This window comes from Acinonyx jubatus, chromosome C1, assembly GCF_027475565.1.
Source record: "Acinonyx jubatus isolate Ajub_Pintada_27869175 chromosome C1, VMU_Ajub_asm_v1.0, whole genome shotgun sequence".
Classification (NCBI taxonomy): Eukaryota; Metazoa; Chordata; class Mammalia; order Carnivora; family Felidae; genus Acinonyx; species Acinonyx jubatus.
Genome location: NC_069381.1, coordinates 117,430,398 through 117,452,436, shown reverse-complemented (window position 1 = coordinate 117,452,436; position 22,039 = coordinate 117,430,398). Strand labels below are relative to the sequence as shown.

Below are 22,039 nucleotides of genomic sequence, written 5' to 3'. Positions count from 1 at the left end.
ACCTTTTATTCCAGGGCCCCTTGGTTTAGACCCAACTCAGATGAGAGAAATCTGGGGTGTCTATTTCCTATGTTTGTGAAAACAGATTTCCCGGAGCGAAACACTCTAGTGGGAGACAGCTGAGCCTCTTACAGTGCAGACGAAAACACTCCGGCAAAAAAAAAAAACAAAACACACACACACACACACACACACACAAAACTGTGCCCTAAAGATGCAAACCGTAATGGAAACGGAGCCAAGCCAACGGCCCCCTCCCCGAAAGGAACTGCTTCCCCATCCTAAGGGGAGCCCTCTGCCAAGCCTCCGCATTTATAAGCACTGGCCCGGATCCGGCCACGCAGAGCCAGGAGGACGGGCCCTTCCTGAGTGGGAAGACATTACTGGAAGTTTCTGCCTGCGTCTTTGGGAGAAACTGGTCCTTTCCAGGAGCGCTGCGCTGGCGGCTCCCGGTTCGGCAGCGTAGGAAATGTCACTGGAGCGTGAGCCGTGGCAACGGCGTGAGCGTGTACATGCCCGCACGTAGCCTTGCCTCCGCGAGCAGCTGTGGCCGCTTCCAAGTGCAAGGCGAGCTCAGGGTGAAAGAGGCCAACAAAACCGCATCCGAGGGGGCTGCCGGTGGTGGACCGCTGTGAGAGCAAGTTCAGGTTCTGGAAGCGTGTTTCCCTGGAAATGATGGGGAAGTTTCCTTGAAGCTCGGTAATTAGCTTGTGCGAAAGCTCTCTCCGACTCACCTCCCTACCCTGATTCTTACTATCATGAATTTTGCATCATTCTGCGCACAATAATGCACATAAAATTAAATAAACAATTTAATTAATTTAATTAAAATTAAATATTAAACATATTGTGTATAAGGAACCTGCGCCTTTGATTTAATTGGGCAGGAGTACCCAAAGCAGTTTGGGTAACAGCAGAAAATAATTAAAACCAACAAGTACGTTAGCCTCTGGGTACAAGAAATAGTTGGGAGCCTCCTCTTGAGAAAGGTTTATTTAATTAAAATTAAACTAATCTTTGGAAAACATTTGATAAGCATTTCATAATACAAATCATAATCCAAAAAATGAGGCTCAGCCTGGCTCTCCACAATACAGGAAAAATCATGTTAAATAATTTATCTCCGGCGGTAGCTACTTTTCTCCTTGACATACACACACAAACACACAGGCACGCGCAGTAATTCAATAGACAGCATGTTTGCTAGGTTCGAATTCTAGGTAACATTTGATTCTTCCAGAATCTAGACAAACATTAGCAAAGCGCATTCAGCATCATACGTCCATAGCGAGAACTGAGGAGACTTAGTGCTTGCTTTTAAACTGAGTGTGGATTTTCAGAACCAGCCAGCCCCATCGAAACACATTTTCATGAATTTACTTTAAAGGAAAATGCAAATGTTTTGACAAGTCAATATCCTGGTCAGTGCTAATATAGCCCTCAAACACAGAAAGAGCTGGGTCCTGCCCTGCCCTGTGACATCCTCAGATACATTTAATCCATGAGACATGCAGGTTCGTGCTCCTTACCAGGAGAGCAAGACCATTTATATTCCCACTTGTTTCCTCCAGTTGGTGTGCCTAGATCTGTTACTCAGTTGCAGATCATTAGATAAGACTAGACACAGACCACAAAAGAAAGACAGCAGCCAGGCCCACGCGCGTGCCTCCCCAGTGACTCTTCCCAGGGCCTGACCTGCCGGGACCCCCAGACATCCATAGTCTTTAGCAAACCAAGGCCTACTTTGACACATATGGCCTGAGCAGGAATATCATTACAATTTGTTTCGTGGTCCAATTTCAAAGTTCCTGAATGCATGCAGTTTGGCTGACAAGTGCCTATGGGCATAACTCTGAGCCTAACTCACGTAAATTCCAATTGTCTACCTCTCACACATCCTGCACCCCTCGAGGAGGAAAAATCAAAGTTAGACCATGCATTTCCTCAAACGCTTTTCACTTCTATTTCAGTATATATCATAACTTAGTCTACCAGAGGAGTTAAGATAGTTTCTTATATTCTAATAATTCATAACGGATAAAGCAATTAGATGCACCTCAAAGCTCTGCGAGGCGTATATAACACTGTATTTTGTTCTGTTGTTACAGCAAAAGATTTTCTGTATGTATCCTGACACCAAGTCATAGTCTTCAGTGGTCATATGTCTCCAAAAATTCACTGTGGACTGTAACATGCCCACAGGTGTCATGCACACTGAAGAATACGGATCAAAGCTTAGTCCTGCCTATACCGAGGTTATTTTGTAGTGTCTTTTTTGCTCTGTAAAGAAGTCTCCAGCAATGTAAAGCACGCTATTTCATAAGCAGTAATTCATAATGGCAACTAATAATTATTCCTGTAAATATCAAGCATTCCTCAAAAAACTCAGCAAAGCTTTTAACCGCTTCTCTGTTTGGTTCAACTTTTCTTTGATCAGAAGAACAAAGTACCTTCGGAGACTTCCAGTTGGGCCCAGAGACACAGCGATCCAAAGGGTGGCCTGCCTACTGCCAGACGTAAATTCAAAAACAAAAACAAAAACAAAAACGAAACACAACCAAAAAACTTGGAGATCTGGCAGAGCTAAGAAGGATGCCAGCAAAAGATCCTAGAGCGATCTCCAGTTCAATTAACTCTTTCACATAATTATCGGAAAAGGGTGTTTAACCGTCTAGAAAACACCCAACTGAGAGCCTGGTGCGGCCCTGACTTCCTCCGGCCAGGACCACAGCTGCAGAGGGCTTCTCCTCTGCCATCCAGGGTTTGTCAATGGTGTCCTTTATTTGCATGTCAATCCTTTTACATGATTAATATGTATTTATTGACCAGGAGGCCTTCCCAACCGAGGACAAAGGGGGACTGGCAGTCCCCTTTTATAGGGCAGCCATAACTTTCCGAGCAGGATGGACAATTGTGCACGGAAATAATTCTCTTCCAGAGAGAAAGCTCCCACCATTCAGACACACGGAGTGATAGAAAGAAAACAGTCCAAACGGAGTGTCCAAAGCTCAAGGGCACCCCCCCACTGCTTTGCCCATAAAGTCATTGTCGGCATTTCCTACCACTTCAGCTGGGGGGTAAGGACAGGCACTTGGAGGACAAAAATGACCCCCGGCCCAGGAGTCTGGCTGGCTCCTCCCCCTCATGAAGGCCTCTGCCCGGAGTTACCTGTGGGGAAGGACCTGCCTTCTTCAGAACATGACTCTAGAAATGGAAGGAAACTGCATCCATCCGGTCCCCTGACTTGGCACCTCATGAATCTTTTTTTTTTTTTTAATTTTTTTTTTCAACATTTATTTATTTTGGGGACAGAGAGAGACAGAGCACGAACGGGGGAGGGGCAGAGAGAGAGGGAGACACAGGATCGGAAACAGGCGCCAGGCTCCGAGCCGTCAGCCCAGAGCCCGACGCGGGGCTCGAACTCCCGGACCGCGAGATCGTGACCTGAGCCGAAGTCGGACGCTTCACTGACTGCGCCACCCAGGCGCCCCCTCATGAATCTTTTATCCACTCAAATACACGTCACATTTCCCAGATTGACATGTGCAGTTTTATTTATTAAATGGCAAACTCCATTTTTTAAAAAAAGAGCAGCCTGAGGTCTACCGTGAAAGATGCCCAGAAATCCTCTCCCCCTGTAATCTCTTCACTCCCTCCCACACAGGAAAATAAAGAAACAACAGATTCGACGGACAAACCGTGGCCTAAACTTCCCTTTTCGCTCTGGCATCTGCCTGTTGGAATGCCAGAGATGAGATTCTAAGTAAGTTTAGACAAACAGTGCAGAGACTGTGATGACCCATTTGTCCTGATGCCAAAGATAAGGAGGCAGATCATCCGAGGAAGCTCTTTCCGTCTTGACCGCAGTGGTTCTGGAACTGACTCTGTTTGGTCATTGGCATCCCACCTCTGTGCAAATTAAATTCTTGGCCCCACAGAGAGGCTGGCATCACACTATCTAGGGTTCCCAAGGAAAAATACACAGAACCATCTCTTTCTTTTATAAAGGTCTTTAACTGTAGAAATTAATAAGAAGAAAAAAGGAAGTTTTCCTTTAAGTTGTAGCAGTTCAAGTGCAGCCTCTATGTAGGTACCATAACCTCTCGGAGGAAACACACACACACACACACACACACACACACACACACGGGCCTAGGATTTGAGTTCCAAACCTGAACACCAATGAGACATGAGTCACCTTTCAGTTCAAAGGCCCCCTCTTGACTCCTCCCCCTGGGGTTCAACATCCTCCAACTTTATGAAAGGTATTTGCTAGGGGTAAATTCACTTGATTTCAAAAGGGAATTAGTTCTGGAGTGCCAGTCCCTCCCCCCCGCCCCCACCTCAATCTGTCCCCTTCCTACACCCTGTGAAACTCCAGGAAGTTGGGGGCACGCGGTACACTTTGGGGGAAGCCCGGCCACAGGCCTGCTCTCCATCCACAGTCTGGTCTGGGCAAGGTGAGGAAAGCAGTTTAAAGAGCCACATTGCTGTTTGTTTGGCTTCGACCAACTCCCATTTCACCGTGTCGTTTTTACTCAAACCAGTTTACGTGTATAGACTGTGCCTAAAAGAATCCCAGAAAGAGCACCAGAATTCCAAGAATGTAAACTTCCAGGACAAGGCCTGCAATGGTGAGCTCACCGCAAGCTGTTACACACAAAATGGCCCCAGTAAGACGTTTCAAATTTCTGCCCACGCTTTGCCCATTCAGAAATGCGGCGCTTCCGATGCAGAAGGTATTTTCCTGAATGTTACCGAAACTAGCCCTGGGGCCATCTCACTCATGCCCCTCCGGCTTCAGCCACTTCCCTTGACAACCAGCACGCAGTGTCACCCTGCAGCCCAGCCCTAAATGCCCAGTTCCAGACCCAAGGCCACACTTGAGATCGCTCTGTGCCAACGCCATCCCCAGGAAGACCCATCCGAAATGCAGGCACACGTAGCAGCGAAAAGCAAATACAAGGACAAGGAGAAGTATCAAGGAAAAGCACACCTAACCTCTAAATTCTGTAAATCCATGGTATATTCCACTCATCTCAACAGATGCTGTGTGGCTGAACTAAGGAAGCAATCTTTTCTTTTCCTGAAGCTACGGACATAACAAACGAAGGCCAGGTGCACCTTAACCTGACTTTTGTTTTTTATTCTACGGATCATAAGTTCAGCTAAGTTAACCCACCAAAAAAGGTCCCAGAGGGATTGTCTCTGACGTTGCTAAAGTTAAGAGATGGGCTCCGGTTATGTTTTGCCCTACGCCAAACACCTGGGCGTAGGCTTCAGGAGCCCATTTGGCTAATCTGAAAATCTGGGCTACACCACACCACGGGCACCTGGACCATGAGAAATCCTTCCCGCTGGTGCCCACTTTGTTGCACCCCAGATGTTCAGTTTAGGCCAGGCCAAGTGACTGAATAATTGATCAGGACACAGCAGAAGGTTTTCCTTCTGATGTTTGTCATCATTAGCCTCCAACCTCTGTTCACTAAGGAATACCTCGTGTTTTAAGTTTCCAGTTTACTGACCACCACCTCAGGCATTTTCTGGGGTGGTGGGGGGGGGGGGTGGGGGGAGGTGGGCAGGGGGGAAACCAAAACAACCCAAAAAGCCCTCTAGATTTGAAAGAAGGTTTGAATGCCCCTCAACACCTCAACTCTCTCTTTGGCCCCCTCCTCATCTAATTTTGCAGGCCATTAATCCAGAATGGGCAGGCAGCAGAGCATTTTGGTATTTGCTTTCGCATTGAAGTGACTGAGTAATTAATGAAAGTTGGCAACTGTTCATGCAAGCCGCAAGCCCACTTTCCTCCTTTCCCGACTCAGTGCTGTGCGTTCACATATACTTCAAGTGGCACCCCCCCCTCCTGCCCCACCTAGGGAGCCCCACTTTCCTTCACTGCATCAGCAGAAGCTCCCAGGCTCTGTGGGGTGACCTGACTCTCAAAATCCATTTCCAACTGCCCCTCTTCGCCACTGAGGACCTCTGTGGTGTATCATCCTCTATCAAGGGCAGAAAAGGCACCTACATAGGCCTGACTCCCTTGCAAGCTGGAGACAACTCACTAACTGTATAATAAGGGAAACTACATTGTTTTCAGCCTGGTCCACTGATACCAGAGGGCAAATCTCACTCTCACACTTCCAAGGGCTATCTTCTTAAAAAATGAAAAAAAAAAAAAAAAAAAAAACCAAAAAAACAAAAACAAACAAACAAAAACCACAGGCCCCCTCTGAAACAAAAGCCCCGCTTTTGCTTTCCCCCCCCCCCCCCCGCAACCTGTGAGCCTTGTAAGGTAAGAGGAAGAGGGGCTGGCCCCTCCCGGTTATCCACACCCCCCCCAAACAATAGGTTTTGTGTTAGAGGGGCTCCCAGTGTGGGATGGCCGGAATGTGGAGACGCCACTGTGTTGGAGTTAATAACACAGTGTCACAAAGGAATTTAAGCCTGAACTTCGGAAAATTCTCCTTGGAGAAGCTTATACTTTTCCCTCTTCAAACTTTCCTGCTCTGTCTCCAAAGAATAAGGACCCTCTGTCACTTTTCTCCTGGAGGCCATTATACTTCCTTCCAACTGTCCATTGTGAAATGACCAAAGGATCCCTGATTACGGAGGACACAACCACCAGGTCGCCAGGTGAGGTTTGTATATCAAAGGTTAAAAAGCTCTGGATCCGTTTCTAAAATGACCCACCCTTTCCAGAAGGACTTGCCTTCTGGGGCTGTGCATATGTACCAAAATAAAACCGTGGGCAGAGAGCCATCACGATGGACAGAGCCACTTGACCAAGCATGGAGAAGGTCACAAAGGCTGGTGCAAGGCTGAAATGTGAATGTGAATGGGGCCAGGAAGTAGCCCAAGGGTCTCCTGGTTCTCTCTTGCAGTGCGCCCCCAAATTCCGTCAATAGGAAATGACAGGGAAATGCAGTAGCGAGGGTGACCAGCATCTACTGCTGGGGCATAGATTCAATTCCTCACAGGTCTTCAGGGATAACACCCTGGACTCCCCACCCTGGCTTCCCCGGGTCCCAAATCTCTCAGCTCTCAAGTCAAGGGGTTGTGGCCAGGTCTCTATCCCACGCAGCCAGCCAGCGGGTGACTGCCGCAAGGGGCCCCAGCAAAGCAGCTCTTCCCTTCCCCAGGTAAGCCCACTGCAGGCGCTTTCCCCGACTCGTCTCACAGCCAAGTGAGCTTGTGAACACGGAGACGGCTGAGGATCCGAGACAAGGAGCTCGCTCGCTCGGTTTTTCCCGGACCGTGTTTCCCATTTGCGGGAATAAATGAAGCATCGGTAATCTCCATAAAAGAGCTTTCACGCTTCATTCTCTGAAACTAAGTTGGGGCTTAGACGGAAAGGAAAAAAGGGACTTTTAATTTAAAGTAATGATCGTCAACACTCTGGCTCTGGAGGGTCTCGAGGGGAGAAGGGGGTTCCCCACCCCACCCAGGGAAGCTGGAGGGAGGGCCGAGCCCCAGCCTGCCCGGTCTGGAATTGCTGGGATTGGTGGGCCAAATCCAAACGCGGGCAGCTCTCCTAGGAGGAAGGCAGCGATACCAACAAAGATACCTGAGGTGACTGAGGGGGTGCGGGAGCCTAGGGAGGAAGGGATCCAGCCTCGTCCTCCCTGAGAAAGGCAAATGAGCAGATTCGATGGAGACCTCCGCTTTGCCTTGGGCCACCACTGGGAGCAGCGGTGTCTTCTTCCCTGGCACTTCTCGCAGGAACGTCAGCCGTCAGCCGTGGTGGTGCCTCCCTGGTTACTTTCACTTGGCGGCTGCTTCTGTTTGGGGCCAAAGTTTGCACGCCGGGGTGCCCAGAACACAGTACCTCCTTTCCCGACCCCGGTACTCCCAGGTCCTGCTGGGTGGGAGGGCCCCAGACGTTTTATTCCCCTTGGGGAACTTTGTTTACTTTAGCTGAATACAAGTGACCTCCCTTGGGAGACCGTATACTCCAATCTCCCCCCTCCCTCAACACTCCCCCAGGACCCCGGGTGCCTCACTTCCTTGCCATTGGCAAACCAACCAGCACTAGACATGAACCGCCAGTGAAATCGGCCCTGCCAAGGCATTTTAGACAACAGATAAAGAACGCAAGGCCTGGTGATAGGGGAACTGGGTCCAGCCCTTCTCTCTGGGGTCTACATCCCCAGTCGCCATGGCTTCCGCCTAATGAGGACACAGCACCGGGAAGGAGCCCAAAATGAGGAGGCCAGAGGTGAAAGCCTGAGCTCCGTCGGCAGCTGGGAGCAGAGGTGGGAAATCGAGCGAAGGATCGGATCGAAGGATGCTTCCCAGCTAGGCCGAGGCCTGTCTCGCGCCCTCATCGCCCGGCCTTGCCCTTCTGGAAGCTCTAGCGAGGCCTGGGCGGACGCCGCCCAGAGAAGATGCAGAGCGAGGGCAATTTGGCGCCGCTGGTTTTAAAGAAATTCCAAGTAAACAGTGAACCCGAGCGGGAAACCACAGCTGTGCATAGGCAAGCGACTTGGCCAAATTATCTCCAGAAAAGGAGAGGGAAGGTGGGCAAATGTCTGAGCCCTGAAGGTGCTCGCTTTGTTGACGGAGGAGGCAGCAGGGGACTGGGCTGCTACTGCAACTTTTTCTCTGCCCAAAAATGGATCCCGCATGGGGGATTTCGGAGGGCGCTCACCTAGTCCGGGAAAATTCAGCTGGTGGCCCTTCTGGGGCCAGGTCCTCCCCAACCACGCACGGAGGAGGCCGCCGCCGAGCCCTCTGTAGCCAGGGCCTTCGGGCGGGCCAAGGGCGCGCAGGGCGCTGAGCCGGCGGGTCGAGCCAGCGAGGGCTTGGACTCCCCGTGGTGTGTGTGCGCGCAAGCGCTCCTCGTCTAACCGTTCAGGACAAGTTGAAGCAACATAAATAAAGTCGGATCTCCCAGCCTTGAGGTCCACCCCTCCTCCTTCCTGGTTTGACCCCAGGCCTGGGCCGCTCAGAGCCACGGCGTGTGCAGCCAAGATTGCAAGCCGCTGCGCGTTACTGCCAGGGGAAGGGCGCCGCCCCCACCCCCCCCCCCACCCCGCCACCAGCGGCCACGACTCGGGAGCCATCGAGTCAAGGAGGGGCAGGGATGACCGGAGAACCCTGAGGGGCAGCCTGGCCGCCTCCAAGGTCAGCGCTGGTCCCCTGCGCCGGCCTGGGGGGGGGGGGGCGGGCAGGAAGGTCGGGGACGCGCCAGCCAGCCTCCCTAGGAGCAGCGGGGAGCAAACTTGGGAGCTGGGCCCCGGGGAGAGGAGAGGCGGAAGGCGGGGAGCCCAAGGGACCCCGGGCACACCCGCAGAGGAGGCCGAGTCCGAGCGGCCGGAGAGATTGGCCGCAGGAGGATGGCCTCCGCAGCAGAAAACGGAAAGCTTGGAGCAGAGGACGTGGAGGCACTCGGGGGCTGGGAAGCCCATAGAAAATGACAGAAAGAAACGCGAACCCGGCCTAGACGCAAATCGAAACTGCACAAAGAACAGTCACTTGGGAGAACCCGGGGGCGGGGGCGGGGGAGAGATGCGGCCTGAGCGCGAGTCCCTGTCGCCTGCTTAGGAGGTCGGGCGCGAGGACCGGGCCGGAGTGGCCCTTCTCTTGGCGTCCCCAACGAGCGGAGAGGCACGAGCCAGGGCACGAGCTGGGAGGCAGAAATGGGGTTTCGCGGTGCCCGGAGGGATCGCGAGCCCCAGAGGCGTTCCCCGTCTCCAACACGCCACTCGACAGAGGGTGCTCGGGGCGGTCGGGGCCTGCGGCCTGGGTCGCGCTGACCGGAAGTGCATCTGCGAAGTGTCCTCTGGGCAGGGCACTGACCGCCGGGCCGGGCTGGGACAAGGACAAAGTCGGAGTCGCCCGGCTGGGGCGGGACGCTTCGGCCCACCAGCCTGGGCGCAGGTGGGAGAGGAAGGAGGGAAGCAGACCCCGCTGATTGTGGAGGGCGGGGACCCTCTGGATGGGGAAAAGACGGAACCCCCAGGAACTCCATCTGAGACCCGGGTGGAGTGCGGTGTGAGAGCAGGAATTCAGCCCTGACTTGACTAACTTGAGGGGAAGTACAGGGTAGGGGGTGGGGGCTGAGAGCCACTCCTTGAGAGTCCAAAAGACAGAGACTAGCCCTGAACCCAAGTCTGCACCTCTCCCTACCATGTGCCAAGCTCTCTGTATGCTGGAGACTTGATACTGAGCCTGTTGCCAAGGCGAGTCAGCCTGGCAGTTTACGATGCATTATTACAGTGTAAGTTTTAATGTGGTTTGGTGTGACTGTGGCAAGACGACCCTGGACCTCACTTTTCTCATCTGTAAAATGGGGATGGTAACATCCCACCCAAAGAAGTGCGTGCGGCTGAATTAAGTAAATTATGCCAAATAGCTAGCAGTGTGCGCTGGCAAGTAAATTATGCTTATGTTATTATCCATTTCAAACTTCTGGAAGTGTCTTCTGAATTGCCTTCATCCTGTCCAATGGACAAGTCCCGCCAGTGGAAGTGAAGGGGAGAGGAGGACAGGGTGAGCTCCGCTGAGGTGGTTTCTGGGACTTGCTTTGTCTTCTTCAGCACATACATCACCTTCAGCTTGGACGACATTGCAACTATTACAGGTTGCTTCTCCCCAGCCCCCTGGAGGCCGCCAAGCAGCAGCAGAGGTTTGTGGTCAAGTTTCCCGTTGTGTGGGCTTTATCAGATGGCAGAACTGTGGGTCTTTCTGCGGAGTTCGTTGGCCTCCGTCAGGGCTCTAGCCCACTCTCGCAGCGCTTGTGGCCAAATTTTAAATATTCGTGGGCCCCTCTCTTCCTGCGACTCCTTCCGTCTTGCCCCCCAGGGGTCTCCCACCCCTCTGCGCTTGAAACTATGTCCCTCTGGCGCCTTCTGGACACGTCTTCAGACCTCTAGAAGGATGAGTGCACCCTGAGGAAGCTTCCAAACACCCAATGGTGTGCTTGGGGGGGGGGGGAGCAGGGAGGAATCCGCTGGTGGCTGTTAGTCCCCTAAAGCTTTCTTGAGTTTTACCCCCTCCCCCAGCAGAGTCGAGGAGAGGGATGTTGGTGCCCATCACCTCCCTCTACACAACATTCCTACTGCCTCTTCCCACCCCACCACTCCATCCCACATCATTCCCGCTGCCAACAGCCCATTCTAGAGTGAAAGATCCCAGTTCTCGGTTCAGGGTATGATGTGCATACCTATACACCCACAGTAAATCCTGCTTTTTACAGACTCACCTATACCCGGAGTCTTCCATTACTGAGGCTGAAATCTCCCCAAATGTCCCCAAAGCAACCCACTCCCACATCTGTGGAGAGAATTCCAGAGTCCCATCTCCAGAGTGACACCTCAGCGGGGGAAAGGCTGCATTTAGAAGGAAATTCAAGGGGCAAATATGGCCCAGGACTTACCAAGCTCTCTGAAAAATCTGCTTTTCGAAACCTCCCTGCCTGAGGCCGGCCATTCCCCCAGGAGATGCACCTGGGAAGGTGCAGGGGACATCGTAAGGATGGAGAGAGTTGTACTAAGTGTGCCTTGGGTCTGAGCCCAGAGCCACCCGGACCCAGCAGCCTCCTGGGCGAGAGAAGGGGCCACCCCACCACTCCCCTGGCTGCCCTGACTCCAGTCTTCCTGGCCCCCACCCAACCAACCCACCCACCTCCACCCCAGTTCTTCCTGGGGGCCTCCACGGAAGGGGCAAGCAGGTACGTCCCAGGCTTAGAAACAACGCCCTGTCCCTGTACAGGCTAGACGGGAAGCCCAAGAGCTGGGGCATGCAGATATGTATTGCACAGCGCTATGTGTACTCCTGGACCATGCGTGAATGTGTGCCAGAAGCTTCTACACAGGCAACGTCCCTGTGCTTGTGGGGAACACATCTCTATAGCTCAGCCCATTTAACATTTTTTTGGTATATGTGCACATATTTTACACACATGCGCATATATAGGCATAGATGAATGTATGCACCTGCTCTTTTGTGTGCAGAAGCGTGTGCATGCATGCAGAGCAGCTATCTGTGCTTCAACACTGCCCACTCAGTGGCACACGGGGAAGAACACTGGACTCAGGGGAAAGCTGGGGGGGGGGGGCAAGGGCCGGTTTCCTCTCCCTTGCTTTTGAAAGAGGTACTTACTCTCTCAGGACTTCCCTCCACCCCTCCTCCACGCTCCCCCAACCCCCAACTTCCCCAACCACCCCACCCCTGCCTGTGCAATGCAACCTTTTTATTCAAGAATCCCTGAGGACCTCCTCCAACAACGGGACTTCATTAAAAGACTGGCCTAAAGCATTTGGGGGAGGAGTGGGGTTGGCAGGGTCCCCAGCCCTGTCCCTCTCCACAAGTTGCCACAGGAGTGTAACCCTCTCACCTGAGTTCAAAGTGAGAGAAGAACGAGTTCGCTGGTGGGGGTGGGGGGAGGAGGACACACGGCCACCTCCCCATGGAGAGGTGAGGCAAAGCTAAGGGAGGGCTGCTGCCCGCTGCCCTGCCTTGCCCCTCCCACCCCCTGCGCACGTTGGTGCACACCGGAAGGCAGTTTTTTTTCCCAGAGGAATGGGTTTTCTCCAAAACAAAAAAAGAAAATCTAGGCTAAGCCCTGGAGGGACTGAGGAGCACACCTGAGAACCGCAGTGGACACCTGGACACAGGACAAGGAATTTGAACAGGGCCTCTCCAACCGTGGCCTTGGCCTCTGGCCTCCAGGAGTCAGCCAAGCCTCACCCCTGCCCCTGCAACCAGGCTTTTTACCGAGGGCATTGGATGGGGGTGGGGGTGGCAGCAAGTTGGGATGGGGAGAGACTAGGACACAGTGACCTCCCTGGTGATAATACCTCTGGAAGTGCTGTCATAGGTCACAGGGCTGTGGGGGCCAGGTTGGGGGGCAGGCTAGCAGACCACTCCTTCTCTGTGCCCTGGGAAACCCAGCCTAGGGAGCCAGAGAGCTGGGCACACATGCACACACTCACAAACACCAGTCAGTACTGGCATCCATATACCCAAAACACACACTTCCATCTCCCAAGCTGAGGCACAACTACCCAATACCGTCCCGTGCCAATACCCCACCACACACAGGACAACCCACAAACATATAAGCTTGCCCAGACACACAAGGCAGCCCCCCACACCCAAATATCCCCTCCTCCATCCACAGCCTCCCCCTGACCCTACTGAAGGAACAAGACTTTTGAGCAAGAAAACAGAGACCTTTGCCCTCAGAAAGAGCCAGGGATCAATACTGTTTAGACTCGGCTAGTGTGTATTTCCTTCTGGGCTGAGGAAGATTTAAGTTTATGGTTCAATCCACTCTTTTTTTTTTTTTTTTTAAAAAAGGTAGAAAATGAGGAAGTTGGGATAGCACACGCCAGTATTTATTTCCATGCAACCTCAGACTTTAATACACAGGCGGCTCACTAAAGCCAGCCCCATAAATCAGAGAAATCAATGCCTGTTTATGATTATTATTACTTTCTTTTTTTAGAGGGGGAACAAGAAAGAGAACTGACCAAAGTCCTCTTCCTCTCTCCTCAGCTCCAATCAGGAAGAAGGGAAAATGAGGACGGAGGAAGGCAAGAAGGTGGGAAGGTCAGGGCCTTGGCCAGGTTCCCGAGGTAAAGTCAGGTGCTAAGAGTAGATATGACACAGAAGAAGACACACAGCCACGGACAAGGCACGGAACAAATATTTAAATTCTCCGAGCTTCAGTTTCCTCCACCGGACAAAGAAAATTCTCTTTGCCCATAATGGTTGGAAGATAAAAGGAGATATGGGCAAGAAATCAAATTACATAATAATGACACATCCATAGACTTCACTAATACGATCCTGGGGAGGGGTAACCACCTCGTCCCTCTCCCCGAAGGTTAAGGGGAAGAGCTCTTAGCTTTGACCTCCTGAGAGTGCCGAAATGGAGCCTTAAGGAATAGGATCCTTTCTGGAGTTGTTGCTTGCATTGGCCTCTACCCCAGCCGCTAGATCTGGTGGTCTTGAAGTGGCCTCCGGACCCCCAGGGCCACCATGAAGAAGGATGCAGAAAGGGTAGCCTCGTTTCCAGGCACTCGAAGGAGAAGGTTCTCGACAGAGCAGGGCGCCCCCAACACCACTTCTGGATGTGGCTAGATGTTCTGAGCTACCTGGAGGAGAGGGGGAGGACCGTGGGCTCCAAGTCTCTGACCCTCTAACCTGAAGCCTTGGAAAGTTTGAAGATCCCAGGCCCCCTTCCCCAAGGAAGGCAAAGGATGTACCTCCAACCCCCATAAAACCATGCATCTGGGCCACCCCAGGGAAGGGCCCAGGCCTCTGCTTCGAATTCTTCACTCAAGGATTGACTGAGCACCCAGTATGTGCAGAGATGAGTCTCCACACCCCAAGAAGGCGTGAAGGGGGTAAGAGGAAAAAGATTTACTGCAACAAAGTTGGGAGTCCATGGCAATACCACATCTACTCTCCAACTCCAGGCCACTGAACCTCAAGCCCCCAAACCCTCGAGCAAGGACTCGGAGCCGGCTCAGCACTGTCACCTCCCCAGATAGAGGCCCAAATCAGTGGGAAGACTTTCAAGGAAAAAGGCAGAATGACGCCACTCTCACTTTTCACAAAATCAATCCTACAAAAACAACAGGAAAGAAACCCAAGGGAAGAACACAGAAACAGAGTTCCCATGCAGACCTAAGCCCCGTAAACATACCTGCAAGCATTCTGGTGTGCAAACACAAACAACCACACGAACACACGCCATGAGCTCACAAACATCCAAGTGTGCATCCAATTACAGAGCAACGAACACTCAGTGAGCACAATAGTCACACATGCAGGGACACACAAGACCAGGTAGGTACCTATATGCACCTGTGTTTGCACATGATCACATACGCACACAAGTTCGCCAGGACACCTACACATCTAGCCACACACAGGTACATGCACACATATTTCAGAAGACAGGAAGGAGGAGGAAAGGAGAATTTATCATTAAAAACACAAATCCTGGACAAAAAGATGATACCTCTTGAGGAGGGGCCTCTGGTTCCTCCCCCTAGTCCCTGAATATAGGGGGCCCAGTGCCTGCCCAGGAGGATAGGCCCCAGGGGGAAGGGGCAAGAGTGCAGACATTTCCCTCTGGGACGTCCACGTGTCCTAAGGGTCCTGGAGGCTTGTGTCTGCGCCCCCCTCAGTCAGGAAGCAAGCCTTTGTTGGCATTCTGAGAGTGACCCCGCTTAGGTTTGGGGTTTGGACGAGGCAGGCTTGTGCCCACTTGGGAGATGGCTCAAAGTGATCCCAGCAGCAATGTGCTGCTGCTTTGCATAGCGTCCCAGGATCCGGGCCTCTTCTCCCTGGGCTATAGGAGACCGTGAGATCCGCCCGGAGAGGCTCCTTGTGCCGCCCTGGCCCCGCCGCTTCGCCTACAGAATCGCTTCTCTGAACTAAGAGCAGTGAAGACCAGGCGGCAGAGAGGCTAGGCCCAGAGGCCAGGCTGAAGAGCCGTTGGCCCTGGTGGGCAGCTTAGCTGGAGGCAGCCCCTCACCTCTGCCACGCCTTGGGAAGGCCTTCTGCTTCCGGAGGGAAAAACGTCAAGCAAAGCCCGCACCAGGCTGGGAGGGGGACGGGAGGGAAGAAAAGGGCAAGGTGCAGGCCAGAGCGAGGAGCGGAGCAGGTCGAACAAGAGGAGGCCAAAGCCAGGTTGGTCCTGGCCCCGAACCCGGGAGCCGCCCGACAGCCCCAGCAGTGTTTCGGGAGTCAGGACTGAGGTTTCGCCTTTCTGGCTCCCTTGGACGCCATTGGAGACCAGGCGTGGGCCTCCAGACCCTCCAGACCCTCTAGACCCGGATCCGCCCGGATCTGGGCCGCCTCTACCACCGCGCGCTCGTCTGGCCCCCGGGATTCGTTGCGCGCTGGTGGGAAGGCCGGCCGGCCGGTGTGTGCGCGGTGCGCGCGGGAGCCCTGCGCCCGCGCCCTTTCCGAACCCGCAAGGAGGAGGGCCGCCAGCGGCTCGTGAGCACAGTGAACACTTTATTTCAGACTACAGGTTTCTGAACATAATAAAATCTTTGGCTTGTAGCGGCGGTTCAGTCTCGCAGTCTGTGGGGTCGTATTTCTCAACGAGTCTCCGGAAAACGAAAGGGGAGCAGGACAGACAGACCGACAGATGGGGCTTGGGAGGTGGGGGGGAGAGGCGAAGGGCAGACACGCGAGGAAACACACTCTCACGCACACAAAGAAAAGTCCCAGAGAAACGAGGGCCAGCGATGCGGGGCGGGAGGCACCGGAGAAGCAACAACATTCAAAAGAAAAAAGGCAACGAAAACGAAACTGGGCCGGGGGCAGCGAGGCGGAGGTGGGGGATAAAATAATTATAATAATTATAATAATTATAACAATAATAATAAAGGAGATTAATAAAAAGTCCAGCAAATAGAGATCGCTACACATATTTCTTTTCCTTACCTGAAATTAAATATATACAAGGTCGTAAGCGGTTTGGCTAGATAGAGCTTTAAGGAGTTCGCAGTTTCGCCCCTTACACCGTGAATAGAGAATAGATCTTATTTTTCGATAGCACCTGTCCGAGTCTTTCTCCCTTTTTAAAAATGTTTCGTTCAAACGTGACTCTCCATTCTGAGAAACTCTGTCTCTCTCTCTCTCTCTCTCTTCCCTGTTGCTCCCTCCCTCCTGTGCGCGGATTCTTTCTCCCCCGGCGTGGGGCCGGCGAGGCGGCGGTGGCGGTGGCGGTGGCGGTGCCAGGAGGGGGCGCGGGCGCGGCGGCCGGACCGCGCGGCCCCAGCCGGCGGCGGCTACTCGCTCTCGTCTTTGTCCTGGACGGTGGTGGTGGAGTGGTTGTACAGTCCCTGCGCCATGAGGTGCAGCGCCAGGCCGTTCTTGATGCCTGTGGCTTTCTTGATCTTGGCGCGCTTGTTCTGGAACCAGATCTTGATCTGGGACTCGTTGAGGCTGAGCTCCTGGGCCAGGGTCTGCCGCCGCTGCTCCGTGATGTAGCGGTTCGCCTGGAACTCCGCCTTGAGTCTCTGCAGCTGCTCGGCCGTGAACGCCGTCCGCGGCCGCTTGTCCTCCTTCTCGTTCTTCTTCTTCTTCAGCTTCCTGGTGCGCGGACCTGCAGCGGCGGAGAGGGCCGGGTGGGGGTGGGGACGGAGGGCAGAGGGGAGGGGGTAGAGGGCAGAGGAAGCCGTGAGAATTGCTGGGCCGAGCGGGGATCGCGCCCTGCGCTTCCGGGGCGTTTGCGGAGGCCCTGCGGCGCCCCCGGCTCCCTCCCGCCGGCTAGCCCCTAGATCAATCCATCGCCTGGCTGCTGGGGTCGCCGAGTTCCCTTCTGGGGGGCGCCAGACAGGCCGCGGAGGAAAACTGGCCGAGGTTGTCTGTACACCCCACACCCGAATTCGGAACCAGAGAGCCGCGTGCTAGGCTTAAATCCCATAATCCAAGATGGAGACACATTTGGAGCCCCATCCGGTGGATCCCAGACTTGGAGGTCAGGGGCCTGCTGTCTTCACAGCCCTGGAATAAAAAGAGTCTCAAGACTGGACCAGTGAAGACACTAGGGCAGGACTGTCCTGAGGGAATTGCCAGCCTGCAAACTAATCCTCCCTTCCTCCTCAAGGAGCCACCTACACCCAGCACGGACAATAAGACCCCATCTGCTTGTGGCTATTGACCCCAGAAAATAAGGGGATAAGAAGGGGACTTGGAGGGGCTTGCTTAGATCCAAAGTCTTTGGTGTATGTTCTCTCCACGTCTCCTTTCTCTTTGGCCTAACGGAAGCCCTTTCTAGAATCCCAGGGAGACACTGACCACCCCGTTCTCTGAAGAGAGGGAAAAGGCATTCACCCGGTTGCATGTCTTGCCCACATGGCCCTGGCCCCCAGGGTTCTCCGCTTTGCCCCTTGGATGGTGCCAGTGAGAAAGCGAGAACCCTCCCCACTCCTCCACCGGGCTCTCTCTTTTGAACACATAAGCTACAGTTTCAGGATTGAAAAATCCTGGATTAACAAAAACAGACCAGATATGCTTTCCCTGCCCATCTTAAGACATTTGCAAAGAGACTACATCCCTCTATGACCCCATCCATGAGCAAAATATGGGCAGAGGGACAGAGACAGAGGGAGAATACTGCCAGAATTTTGTGCTTCGCCCCTACGACGAATATGGGAAGAGGCCCCAGCAAACCTCCCCCCCAAGAAGGTGAAATCTCTCCCAAAATCTGGTCTGGGAAGAGAGCTGCTATGGAGCCCAGCCCTGAGAGAGGAGGGGGAAAGAGGAGGCAGCCTTTAAAGCTTGCACCTCAGTCTATCAGCCTCACACCCAAGTATTCAGGCACTTACTTGGTGGGCCCTGTCCTGATTATGGGAGCTTACTGAGCCAAGTTAAGTCCCTGTTGGGCCTTTTAATATCTGAAACTGTCTGGAAAGAATGGTCTTCACCGGAGTCTCCAAACCTAGCAACAGAGGGGCAAGCTGGGCTGCTGGCTCCTGGGGCAGGCCAGCGCCTGGGGTCACCAGCTGTCCTATGACAAAAGAGTCCAGGCCTGGCTAACTGCAGCGACTCAGGTCTGGGTTGAGGTTCATCTCCCTGAACTGCCCATGCAGGAGGAGCCAGTACCCTGCCTCCCCAGGCCCGTAAGAAGGAAAGCGGCCAGGAACAAAGGCAAGGCCCACTCCTAAGCTCTGTGCAGAGAGGACTAAGAGGTAGGGTGGGGAGGGAGGACGGCCTCAGTTTGGATTAGTAATTAGCTGAGCGGGTAGAGAGATTGCCCAGGAAATGTGCACATCTCCAGAAAGGCCCCGCTGCGCGTTGTGCGTCCGGGATGTTGTTAAGAGTGCTGTTGTGTACGTGTGTGCAGAGGCACGGACACTTGTAATAAAATCGTAGCCTCCTGGCCAGCCTGAGCTGCACAGCCTGACAGCTCAATCACTCTATCCATCAGGCGAGTCAATCAAAGCAGCTTTTCGGAGGTTCAGGGAGTCCGACGTGTCAATAACGGGGCTCGAGATGGCGGGGGCTGATAGCGCGCATCGATCCACACCCGGCCGGCAACCGTGGGGGAGGCTAGACACCAGCCGGAGTAGAGCGGCGCACCGCTACGCTGTGCCCGGCCTCCTGCCGGACCGGGTGCCCGGAACGCCAATTGTAGGCCAGAACCCCTGCTGCCCTCCTCGCAGTGCCCACCCGCCTCCCTGGTGCTGCCGTCCCGGGAGGCGGGCAGGCCCCAGTCTCCTCTCCCGGGGCCTTGGGTTGTCCCAGCGCGGGTCTCCTCGGCTTCGGGTTCTCCTAGCGCAAGGGACAGGCGGAAAAAGGGCCGAAGGAAACCAACCTACGGCTGGCGGAAATCTGCTAACTGGCAGATACGGGGAAGAAAGGAGTGGAAGAAGGAAGGGGCAGAGTCGGGAGGATGTCCGAGCCCGTGGCACGGAGAAGCTGCCCAGGAGGCTGTCAATCATGTCCTGTGCCCCCGCGGCCTGGCCCGAGCCTGACCGGTCTTCTCTCCTCTCCCACTGTGTGTGAGCGCTAGAGAACCAGGAGCCACGGGCTCTCGACACGGACCGTTTTGGCAACCGTCTTTCCTGGATTCTACCCACCCGGGTCAGACTCTCTTCCCTACCCGGCCTGGGGAAGAAGAGACAGCGATCAGAGGCTTTTCTCTCTCTTTCTGTGTGTCCTCAAATCTATCTCGATGTAAAGAAACTGTCCCCAGAAAATATAGAGATGGTGTTTGCGTGTGTAAGAACACAAGGCGATGATTTCTCTGATCAGAGCCTTGCTGGATTTCGGCCTCCTCCGGACCTGGCTGGCGGGATTTCAGACCCAGATCACTAGGCCCACCTTCCCGCTGGCTCTAAACATCTCTCTCCCTGGAAGAAAATCAATGACTGACTGTGTCTTTCCTAAGAATAATAAAGGTAAAACACAAAGAAGGCCCCAGGGGCTCGGACTTCAAAACCAAAGGCTCGAGCTTCTCGGGCCAGGAGCTGTAGCCTCTCCAGTGGTGGCCGCAGAGGCCAGGAGCTCTGGACTGGGGGCACACCCGGCTGGGACTGTGGTGGGGGTGAGGAGGAGGAAGCAGGCGTGCGAGGAGAGAGCGCCGGAGGCCGAGTTTGCTCCCCCCGGCACGGTGGCGGCTGAGAGTTCTGGGGACAAGGCGCAGCCGGGGTTGGGTACTCACCGGAGGACGGACGATCCGAGTAACGCGTGCAGTACACCCAGGCCGGCCAAACGAGGGGCTGCTGCGAGTCAGTTTTGACCACGGGCCCGCCGTTGGCTGAGCCCATAAGCAGGATGGCGGGGTTGCCGTGCTCCGGGTACTTGGCACCCGGCGCACCAGGGCTCCCCACGCCGCCTCCACTGCCGCCACCGCCGCCGCTGTCCGAAGGCTTGGCCGCCGCTGCCGCCGCCGCCGCCGCTGCCACAGCTGCCGCCGCCGCCGCCGCCGCCACGGGATTCCCGGCTTTGGACGCACCCGCACCGCCGCCGGCGGCTGGCGGAGAGCCGTCGGGTGGGCCACAGTTCACGTCCGGGGCGCACAGGAGTGAGGCGGCGCCTGGCGCCCGCGTGCCCAGCGGGTGGACAGGGTCTCTACCTGCGCCGGTCTGGCCTCGGTCACGCTCGACCCGGCCTCCTCCTGCGCTTCCTCCGGCCGCCGCCGCCACCAGGAGCTGCGGCGGCGGCTGCTCTTTTTTGCAGCCGAAGTCCGGCCTCAGGATGTTGTCGATGAAAAAGTTGGTGGTGCGGTGCAGCTGGGCCGCGGGCTGCGGCTGGTGAGCAGGCGCCGCGAGATGCTGCGGCGGCGGCGGCGGCGGGGGCGGGGGATGCGGGGGGAGGTGCGGGTGGTGGGCCAGGGGCGGCAGGCAGGGCGCCGCGGGCGGCGAGGGGGGCGCGGGCTGCGGGGACACCGGCACGCTGTCTCCATCGCTGCCGCTGCTGCCGCTGGCGCCGGGGCTCAGGCTCAGGCTGCCCGGGGCCGCCGCCACCGCCGCCGCGCCGAGGCCCGAGTCGCGCTGACTTTTAGGTTCCGGCTGCTGTTCTTCCATGCTCGGCCGCCCCGCCGCCCCGGCCGCCGCGCCGGCCCCCGCCCCCCCCGCCTCGCTCCCCACCCCACTTTGCCAGCGGCCCGTGGGGGTGCGCGGAGGAAGGAGGCCGGCGAAGCCCCAGCGAAGGCACGGGGCGGGTGCAGGAAAAAAAGCCCAGGCGCCTGGCCTGGATCGCTCGCTCTTATCGAGCAGATAGATCTCGCTGTCTCTCCCTCTCTCTAATTTGTAGACATCCAGATATGGAGACACTTGGCTATTTCTTTTTTTCTTTCTGCAACCAGATTCAATGATTTGTTTTAAATGGGGAGTAAGCCACGGCCAAAAAGGAAAAGGAAAAAAAAAAAAAAGAAAAAAGAAAAAAGAAAGCAAGAAAAAAGAAAAAAGCTCCAAGAAATTTTTTTTTTCTTAAAGGGAAAAAATAGTCTTTAAAGTCTAGCCATCTTCCTAGGCAGAAGTGAGGGGTTTGACTTCCCCGAGTGTCACGCTCAGCTGTGCCCAGAGCGCGAGGCTGGCAGCGCCTTTAATCGCCTTTGCTTTTTTTGCAGCGAGAGCGCGTCTCCGCCAGCGCCGGGGCTGCCTTTTTTTTTTTTTTTTTTTTTTTTTTTTTTTTTTTTCTCAAATCTCTGACAGCTCGGATCTTTGCACAAACTCTCTCGCTTAAAAAAAAAATCACCCAGGCACACTTTTTGCCTTCAAACCGGAAGCACGTGAGTCAGGCCGCACGTGTGCGGGGCCAATGGCGAGCCAGGGTTCGCGCTGACACCCGGGCCCCGGCCCAATGGGCGCGCGCGGGACTTTGCGGATAAATAATCCGGGGGCGGCGGCCGCTGGCGGAGAGGGGGCGCCGCGGCCAGGGCCCCGCGCGTCCGGCCCGCCCTCCCCCACCCGCGCTCGAGCCCCTCCCCCTCTTTCAAGCCAGGACCGAGCCAGGACCGAGGAAGGGGCAAAGGAGACCAGGGAGGGGTGGATTTCGGGGTGTAGGCAAATAGAGAAGCAACTCCATAAACAACTTGTTGGAGAAATGCAGGATTATG

The 22,039-nt window shown here is 54.8% G+C and overlaps 1 protein-coding gene and 1 long non-coding RNA gene across 2 annotated transcripts; one reads left to right on the top strand and one right to left on the bottom strand.

Annotated features, from left to right (window-relative positions):
- The first annotated feature begins 8,454 nt into the window (after positions 1 to 8,454).
- On the top strand, positions 8,455 to 16,313 carry LOC113598263 (uncharacterized). Its single transcript, XR_003418931.2, has 3 exons — positions 8,455 to 9,123; positions 9,544 to 10,627; positions 13,501 to 16,313. It is a non-coding gene; the product is annotated as an uncharacterized LOC113598263 (long non-coding RNA).
- On the bottom strand, positions 15,959 to 21,640 carry EN1 (engrailed homeobox 1). Its single transcript, XM_027055944.2, has 2 exons — positions 20,141 to 21,640; positions 15,959 to 17,077 (listed from the first exon to the last, which is right to left on the bottom strand). Exons 1-2 carry the CDS (start codon positions 21,003 to 21,005, stop codon positions 16,761 to 16,763), a joined length of 1,182 nt encoding a protein of 393 aa, XP_026911745.2. The 5' UTR covers positions 21,006 to 21,640; the 3' UTR covers positions 15,959 to 16,760.
- Positions 21,641 to 22,039: the final 399 nt, after the last annotated feature.